This window comes from Musca domestica, unplaced genomic scaffold (assembly GCF_030504385.1).
Source record: "Musca domestica strain aabys unplaced genomic scaffold, Musca_domestica.polishedcontigs.V.1.1 29, whole genome shotgun sequence".
NCBI classification, from domain to species: Eukaryota; Metazoa; Arthropoda; class Insecta; order Diptera; family Muscidae; genus Musca; species Musca domestica.
In genome coordinates, this window is record NW_026712296.1 from 9,689,341 (window position 1) to 9,699,183 (window position 9,843).

At 34.1% G+C, this 9,843-nt stretch overlaps 1 protein-coding gene across 1 annotated transcript; it reads left to right on the top strand.

The window, feature by feature from the left end:
* Positions 1-1,458: 1,458 nt before the first annotated feature.
* LOC101887625 (histone acetyltransferase KAT2A) lies at positions 1,459-5,097 on the top strand. Its single transcript, XM_005181650.4, has 3 exons — positions 1,459-2,833; positions 3,340-3,995; positions 4,048-5,097. Exons 1-3 carry the CDS (start codon positions 1,596-1,598, stop codon positions 4,575-4,577), a joined length of 2,424 nt encoding a protein of 807 aa, XP_005181707.1. The 5' UTR covers positions 1,459-1,595; the 3' UTR covers positions 4,578-5,097.
* Positions 5,098-9,843: the final 4,746 nt, after the last annotated feature.

Below are 9,843 nucleotides of genomic sequence, written 5' to 3' on the forward strand. Positions count from 1 at the left end.
CGTGTTATGATTTTTTATTAAAAAATAAACTAATTTAATTTGCTAATTGTATGCTTCTTGTGCCAGTCAATGACTTCGTCCTTGAACGCAATTTCCATTAAATGGTCATGTCTGTTGTCTTGTATTATATTAAAAATTTCCAATGAAATTTTGCCGCAATAAAATGAAGGTCTACCGTACACTAAAACCTTTGTGCCGGATGAAATACTGTAGTCAAAGAGCACATTTTTTGTTGCTGACAGTATGTTTTTCAGCTTACGGGATGTTTCGTCCTCAGAGGATTCCATTATATCGTTTGTATTTCTTTGCAATTTTGCAACATGGTTCAAGTTTTTGTCCTTTCGGAAAATAGTTATTTCTATACTTTCGGTTCCATCATCTAAAATGTATGAGTACTTGTTATCCTTCTCTCTGGTTTTTGTTATGATTGTACCATATACCAAGCAGTTCTTAAAGCATATACGTCCTCCCAATATAGTGAAGACATTGTTTTCTTTACAATTTCGTTCATTCAGGGCTAATAAATGTTTCAGTGTACAAGGCACATAATGATGAATTTTTAAACTTCTGTCTCTTCCTATTTCCTTGCGTTTCTCTTGGCCATCTTCATTAGAAACCTTTTTAATGAAATGACTTTCCAGAATTTCGTCGAAATCCATTTAAATTAAGAATTGCGGGTTTACTGCATGTAAGCCGTATAATGAAATAAACATGTACATTCATGTCAAGGCGATTACAAATGGCAGGCCTTATTCTTATTATTCCTTATTCTCCTCCCGTGGAGTTCGAAAACTATTATGCACTTAAAAATTCAAATATTTCATTTAGTTTTCTTCCGGAAACGCCCTGGTGCCACTTTGGAAGAGAGTTGAGTTGACTCAGTCTTTATTGAGAGATCGCCCCAGCAAACACAAATTCGAAATATTGTGAAATTGAAATTCTTTTTGAGTTATATTTAATATAGAGAAACATAGAGTACAGTACCTTATTCAGTTATCGGTTATCGATTGTTTTAGAAACTATTATTGGGCCTGTTTGTTTACCTTTTACGATAGCATCCGTGACTGTTTTTAAATAATTTAACAATTGCTTTGTAACAGACCTTGCAAAAATTAAAAATTGTTTCTACGAAATTCGATTTTTTCCTCTATGATATCGAAACCTGCACGTTTCTGCTATAGAAAAAATAATAACTTAAATAATTATAATCAGGAAAGTTGTTTGGCTGAATTTGAAAATTGAATATTGAAAAATGAATTGACGAATTGCCATGCTCTGTTTTCGAACAGCAAACATTTACTAGTTTTGTAATTTTCTTCGATATCATAAAGGGCACTTCTTGTAGTTCTGGATCTGACCTATTATTGATTATCTTTTCTCAATTTATGGTTCCACATACGCGTGAAACGAACGCACCTATTAATGTAAGCAAGAAACTATCGGCACCATTGGCATTACAATCGATATCTTGCCAGCACTAGTACAGACATATTTTGTTTGATATTGTGAAATTGCATTTCTAGGATTACTGGGGCTGAGCCATAACTTTTTGCACAAAATTAAACATACTTCAGAAGTAGAAGCTCACGTAAATTATGTCCGGTGGTTCGCTTATTACACTTAAAGAAGACGAGTCGGGGGCGAACGGATCTGGTTCCAACAATGCAGTTCAACACCCATCAAACGCGCAACAAAATGTTGGATCCAATGGCAGCGATCGGCAGCAGAATAGTGGTAACGCAGGCAGTGGCGCAGGTTCGGCTCCAGCCGAAGGGAGCCGACAAAACAGTTTACAACGCATTCAACAACGAAAACAAAAAGTTTTCAACTTGCCCGTGGCTCAAAAACTAGCCAAACTTTCCATGTACTCAGCTTGTCAAGCTGAAGGTTGTCGGTGCACAGGATGGAAAACGCCACAAGAAAATCGCCACCGTGATGTTGAATCGTCTTATTGCCCTGAATTTAGTGAAGAATGTCGGAATACTAGTTGCCGACATTCACTGCAGAGCCATATCTCTCACTTAGATGGAATTTCGGCCGCTGAGATGAACAACTTCCTGGGAGCAATTATTGATATGGAGAATTTGTTCATGTCTATGCAAAGAGTTGATGATGATGATACAAAAAAGGTATACCTTTATCTATTTCGTTTACTGCGACAGTGCGTTATAACGCGACAACAGGCAGTAATAAGAGGTCCGTTGGGAGATCCCCCATTTGAATCGCCCTGCATTGCCAAGGCTGTTTATTCATTTGTCTTCTACAAATACAACCACTTGAGTCCAAATGAATTGCAAACTATGACTGAGGTTGCTAAAACCTTTTTGAATTTTCTTAATCATTACAATTTTGAACCCCCTTCAATGCGGAGAGCCGATTTGAAGAATGATGACGCTTCCACTTACAAGATTAACTATACCCGATGGTTAGTTTTCTGTCATGTGCCTGCCTTTTGTAACTCCCTTCGGCATTTTGAAACGTCTTTGGTTTTTGGGAGAACTTTGCTAAGAACTGTATTTCAATACATGGCTCAGCAACTTAAGAAAAAATGTATTTCGGAACGGGATCGCTTTCCGGCGGATAAAAGATCGATTATAACGCAAATGCCAAAATTTTTGGAAGCTCTTAAAGCGGAACTCCTTAAAGATGACTCTCCAATATGGGACCAGTCTTATAGACCACCAACGGCTTTCCTTTTACAACAACGCAAAAGGCAACAGGATACGACAGCTTCAGCCACAGGAGTATCCAGTAGCAACGCTTCTAAAAAAATTGGAAGCGGCGAACCTGCCCACAAAAGAGTAAAAAAAGAAATTTCAGAGCGTTCCACTGGGTAAGTTTGTGTTTGCAAGTCTTCATTGAATTCTAGATATAATAAAGAACCTCTAAGACTGTCTTTTGAAATTAATGTGAAATAAACTGATGTTATTGTTTTCCCTATGGTATTTTAATGATATAAATGTTGTTATGAAGAACTGAATTTAATTGAATCAAACACATGTACAATTAAAATACATTTTCGCTTAAAAGTATGCTACATGAATGATAACATTTTGATATTGAGCATATTTCTAGACGCTTTTAATACATATTTATAAATATTCCATCCGTTACAATTTTGTGAAACTCATCATTGATGATTAATCTATTGGCCAGCAATCAAATTCACATTGTTGTGAAAAAAATTCTCGCCTGACTGGATTTCGCAATAATAGAAATTAGTTATTTGATCAATTGAAATGTAGGCAAATCTTGTGTGATTTAAAAACACTAATTTGAAGTAAAATTTAAATTTTAAACAATGATGAAAGCACTTTTCTAATCTTCTTTTTTGTATAGGGATGTCTATTACGAGGATCTTCCCGACGATGTAGTGATTCGTGCCATGAAAGCGGTTTCGGAGTCTAAGGCAATAAATAAAACCGAAATATTGTTTCCCGTAAATGTATCTCGTGATGAAAATGTTAAGGCAGAAGAACAAAAACGTGCCATCGAGTTTCATGTTGTGGGTAATTCACTGACAAAACCTGTTGATAAACAAACAATTCTTTGGTTGTTGGGTTTACAAAGTGTTTTTGCACATCAACTACCTGAAATGCCCCGCGAATACATATCACAATTGGTATTTGATACAAAGCATAAAACATTGGCTTTAATTAAAGAAAATATGCCAATTGGAGGTATTTGCTTCCGACCATTTCCAAGCCAGGGTTTTACTGAAATTGTTTTTTGCGCCGTCACCATGTCGGAACAAGTGAAAGGATATGGTACACATTTAATGAACCATTTAAAGGATTACAGTATTCAAAAGGGTATATTACATCTTTTAACATACGCTGATTGCGACGCCATTGGATACTTTAAAAAACAAGGATTCTCTAAGGACATAAAACTGGCGCGGCCAGTATATGCTGGTTACATAAAAGAATATGATGGAGCAACTTTGATGCACTGTGAATTACATCCCAGCATTGTAAACACGCAATTTATATCCGGTAAGCTACGAAAATGAAATAAAATTCTATATTGTGAAATAATTTTTTTTAGTAATACGCCGACAAAGCGAAATATTGAAAGAGCTCATTGCCCAACGTCACAATGATGTGCAAAAGGTTCGACCGGGATTAACATGTTTCAAAGAGGGATTGCCATCAATACCAGTAGAATCAATACCTGGACTGAGAGAAATCGGTTGGAAACCTCAAATGCGGGCGCACCGAACGGGAAGGCCATTAGAAGAGTCATCTGATCCTGAAAAATTAGCTGCCTCATTTGCTGCTGTATTACAATCTGTACGACATCATGCATCCGCATGGCCATTCTTAAAACCGGTTACTGTTGCTGAAGTTCCCGATTACTATGATCACATTAAATATCCAATGGACCTGAAGACAATGGGAGAACGTCTTAAGAAGGGATATTATGTAACAAGACGACTGTTCATGGCTGACATGGCTCGTATTTTCTCTAATTGTCGTTTCTATAACTCACCAGAAACCGAGTATTACCGTTGTGCCAATAACTTGGAACGCTACTACCAAACTAAGATGCGCGAGTTGGGCCTTTGGGACAAATGATGTCGCGCCATATTGTCAACAAATTTGGAACCACCTAGTGATAAGCCAGCAGACGATGACGGAGATGGTAGAGCCTATGATATTTCTGATGACAATGAGGACGATAAGAGAACTCCGAGGGATGAACGTAGCATAGCAAACACTGTAACCAACACTAGTATTACCAACAATAGCACCCCCAATTCTTCTCAAAACACAATTTTTAACACATCCTTTGAGAATACATTTTTGAGTGGTAATTTGGGAGCTTACTCTTCTCTACCTGATGACATATTTACAAACTAAAATTTATTGTAATTTATTAATCAACAACCTACTTTGAGAGGATTTATTTGAAGTAAAAGTAATGGATATGACAATTTAAATCCAAATCCAGTAGGTTAACCCTCATATATATAAACGTACTGTTATATCGTAAATGTATTTTAATCATATTTTTTCTTTGAGCTTTGAACAACATTTTTGACTTTCCCCAACTGATCTAAAAAATAATCTAATAAAGTTTATAAATATGCATAAATATTTTATTCCAAACAGTAGCCAATAATAATAATAATGATTGAGAATATTAAATCCACTATAGTTATAAAGAGTGTTGCTATTACAAAAAGTTATAAATAAAGTCACGGTGAACACTAATTATTGATATACAGTAAGGGAAATAAGTTTAAATTTTCTGTAAAATGATATTGAACATATAGTTCATATTATAATGACATTGAAAATGTGTCAGACATGTCGCGGAATCGAATCGCAATGGTTTAAATTCCGCAATTCAGATTCGATCACTTTTATTTTAGCTTCTTCAGATTTCGTACGATCATTATTTAGTATAAATAGGGCAACATTAGAGGAATGAAAGAACGAATGAATGAGGAATCAAAATAAACCATATGATTAGAAAACATTGCAGAAGTGGAAATTGTGAAAAATATTCTGTTTAAAAGAGTTTTTTGTGCGAAAAGCAAATTAATTTTATTAATTTTTACACGATTGCTTCTGTAATTGACATTTTTGCACAAAATTCCTTTTTTGAGCTTTTTTGTTTTTTTTATACCCTCCACCATATGTAGTATTGAGGGTATATTAAGTTCGTCATTCCGTTTGTAACTCATCGAAATAATAATTTTAGACCCAACAAAGTGTATATATTATTGATCAGCGTAAAATTCTAAGTTGATTTACCCCTGTCCGGCCGTCCGTCTGTTGTAATCACGCTACAGTCAAGATGAATTAAGAAATAAAGCTAAAATTTTGCAGATATCTCTCTTTTGTCTGCAGGCAGATCAATTTCGAAGATAGGCTATACACATTACATACATTTGTCTATATCGTATAGCCCCCATGTAACGGTATTTTGATGATTTTAGCCACATTTTGAACGGAATTCCCAGAGGGTAGCTGACATCATTAACATTTAGTTGCAGTTTTGATATAATACCGCAGAAAGGTAATACATCCTTTATTGGTATGTTCCAGAATTGCATGAATTTCATTTTAATGTGAGAATACATAAACGCATAGTCTTGGCTTGTTGTTTATAATATTTTTCTCTTATCATATATCGAAAACCATCCATATCTTCAAAGTTTGTTCCGCTGCAAAAAGGTACATAAAAATATACTATTTTTTATAAGATATGTATGTGAATAAAAACTTACCATTAAAATGAATTTTTACTCACATCACTATGGTATTGAATTCGGGTAGTGCAAGCTGTAATAAATTAATTTTGGAACTCTTTTTTCCCATTGCATATTTTGGGTTAAATTGTTCGGATTTCAACTGAATCTCCCTTTCTTCCTTCGGCTCACATATTTTACCGAAATGCTAGTTTCCCATTAACATTTTTATTTTTTGTAAAGCTCTAGTTTAGTCAAAAGTTTCGGATTTTTTATCCAGAGGTAGGTATTTGCATCCTTAATTCTGGGAAACTATTTCTGAGCAACTTCTTTCTGAGAGAGTAAGGTAAAAGTAAACAGACGGAATCAATTTGACCAAATCTAAAATAGTGTTGCAGCTAAAACAGCATAAAAATAATGCTAAAAAATGCCAAACAAAAAAATTAAAATACAAAAAATAATGCTAAATATAAATACATTTTTAAACCCTGCAGCACTATGTGTTGGGGGTGTTATAAGTTTGATAGGGCCACAAATTCGAAATTTCGGCTTCCCACATAAAAAATATATATTGATCCTCCAATCTCGCTGAACTAAGCCGATCTAGCTATGTTAATTTGCAATCACGCTACATGTCACAATTATAGACTAATCGACGCGGAATTTAGCATCGGGCTAGAGCTTAGGACTGGGCAGAAGCAGTCCAATTTGGATGGTCATCGGATAATATTGAGCGGGTGAAATATACCATAAGTTTTGTGTTAAAAAAACAATTTTCCCATTAAACCGTTAATATTTATAATAACATTACAAAGAGACGAAAAGGTCAATTCTGACCGTTACTTACATCTCAAAAATAGATGGACTGATTTTGATAAATCTTGTCAATTCAGAATGCCCTCTTGACAGGAAAAAAAAATCGAATAAAACGCATGAAAAGATCCCAATAAGGATGAGCATATCGATTTTGTGATATTTTCTTATATTTTTTTCATTTCGTCACATTTTTGTCGAATGGGATATTTTCATTTTGACTTACAATATTGAATTTTACATTTTGTAATATTTTTACTTCTTACCATGGTACAATGAAGAGAAGGTAGGCCAACTTTGAAAAAATTGCAAGTATAGAGGTCTACCTGTTTGGCTTGTAATGTCAGAATTAGTATCAAAATAATAAAAAATCAAACAACTTGTTGCAATTATTTTGACATATTAAGCAGAAAATAAAAAAAAATTAAAATCATATGGTATCATCGCCCTACCTTGATATCATTGTACCATGCATGGTACCATGGTACAATGATATCAAGGTAGGGCTATGATACCATATAATTTCAATTTTTTTATTTTCTTGGCTTTATATGTCATCTTTATTTGTTTATGTATGTGTTTTCTTTTCAATAACAAAAAAAAAAAATTAGGTGTGTCTGGTTACTTTTCCAGCAGGAATTGTCCAGCAACTTCTTTCTGAGAGAAAAGGTAGTTTTATTCATGGTACAATGATATCAAGGTAGGGCTATGATACCATATGATTTTAATTTTTTTATTTTCTTGGCTTAATATGTCATCTTTATTTGTTTATGTATGTGTTTTCTTTTCAATAACAAAAAAATTGTTCAGAAAACATTCAAATTCGGATGTTTTCAAAATGTTTATTTCTTCGTATGCATCGACAAAATCTAGAGTTTTTGTAGCGAAATAATCCTTTAGAGATAGATAGAACCTGGTTTTGACAAGAAGTGTTGACTTTTCATTCAGTTTTCGCGGTTTTCAATTATTTATTCAAAGTAAATGCAACAAGTTGTTTGCTTTTTTATTAGTTGTGTTCCAGAACCTGCAAATAAGTACTAATTAGCACTAATTCTGCTACAACGCGTTCCCGTACTCCAAAAACTAGCAAAACTTGCAGCTCTCTCGAGAAAAAAATGGCGCTGAGTGGTGCACATTTCTGCTTGTTTTAGCTACATGAATTTGGCCGAGCAGAAATGTGCATATTGTAAATTTGACATTTAATTGGCAGGGCTATCAAGGTTGAAAAATGTATTGATACATTTCAATAAAGAAAATGATCTTCTCAGTAAGGTTTCACCAGTCCGATTTAGGCTGTTTACTTTTGAAATTTTGAATTTTGACATTTTATCGCATTTCTGCTAATTTTCCGTTCCCTTATTTTTTGAGTAAACCTTAATGAGAATGACATTTCAAACTGTTCTCTCTTCTGCTAGTTTTACTACTAAAAAAGTACTGGAACACAACTATTGTTTTGATAGCAATTCTGACATTACAAGCCAAACAGGTAGACCTCTATACTTGCAATTTTTTCAAAGTTGACCTACCTTCTCTTCATTGTACCATGGTTTTATTCTCTTTTGTAAGGAAAATGCGAAAAGTAAACAGACGGTATTCCTGCAGAAGCTTGCATGAAAGGTCAACACTTCTTTCAAAACCAGGTTCTATATATCTCTAAAGGATTATTTCTTTACAAAAACTCTAGATTTTGTCGATGCATACGATGAAATAAACATTTTGAAAACATCCGAATTTGAATGTTTTCTGAACAATATGTGTGTCTGATTACCCTAAAATTTGTAACAATTGTTACAAATTGTTACTGGAAGTCGTCTGTTAACCCGAAAGTTCTACAAAAGAGAGCGGTTGCAGAGAGAAATTTTGACAGTTCTTTCAGTGAGAGTTTGCAAATTCTTGCTGGACAAATTTCTTCTTGCAATCACTTGCAACTCTTCTTCTTCTCATTCATCGACATTCAATCAGATGTTTTCTATTGTTTGTTTATTTATTTTTGTGCTTTTAATTTGAAAATATTTTTTTGGAATTTGAAAGACTAATTGTTTTTGGAGAACAACTTTAAAAAATGTGGAAAACGTAAATATTAATATGTAATAAGGAAATAAAAGACTATTTCCAACATTTTTAGACAATCGCCATTAGCAACACATCTAAAGAATTCCGGGGAACACATAAAATCGATCTTTCTTTTATTGCTCATATTTGTATTTTATTGCTAATTTTCTTTTTATTTATAAGACTTTTAAAATTGGTGGTGCTTCCTTTCTTTTAATTCTTTTAGTGGGGGACAAATTGGTTTGTTTTGACAAAACAGCTGATTAGTTGCAAGCTTCTGCAGGAATTGGTGGTGCTTCCTTTCTTTTAATTCTTTTAGTGGGGGACAAATTGGTTTGTTTTGACAAAACAGCTGATTAGTTGCAAGCTTCTGCAGGAATACCATCTGTTTACTTTTCGCATTTTCCTTGAAAAGAGAATAAAACTACTTTACTCCATCAGAAAGATGTTGCTGGACAATTCCTGCAGGAAAAGTAACCAGACACACCTAATATTAAATTTTACATTTTGTAATATTTTTACTTCTTACAACACCATATAGTTAGGATATTATATCCCGGGCACATTTATGGCAAGATCCTTACGAAATGTTGGATGGAGATGGGGTTAGTGTCAGAATAGAAGCCTAATGTTTTTGGAGATGATCGCAAAATATTTAGGGTTTCAAATGGACCAAAAACTGAAAATTTTCTGACAAGTCATAATTATCGTTCGATCCTTAGGAAATTTTAAGTAGGCGTTCGGTATTGGCCCTGCCAAGCATTTTTGGATGGCCATCG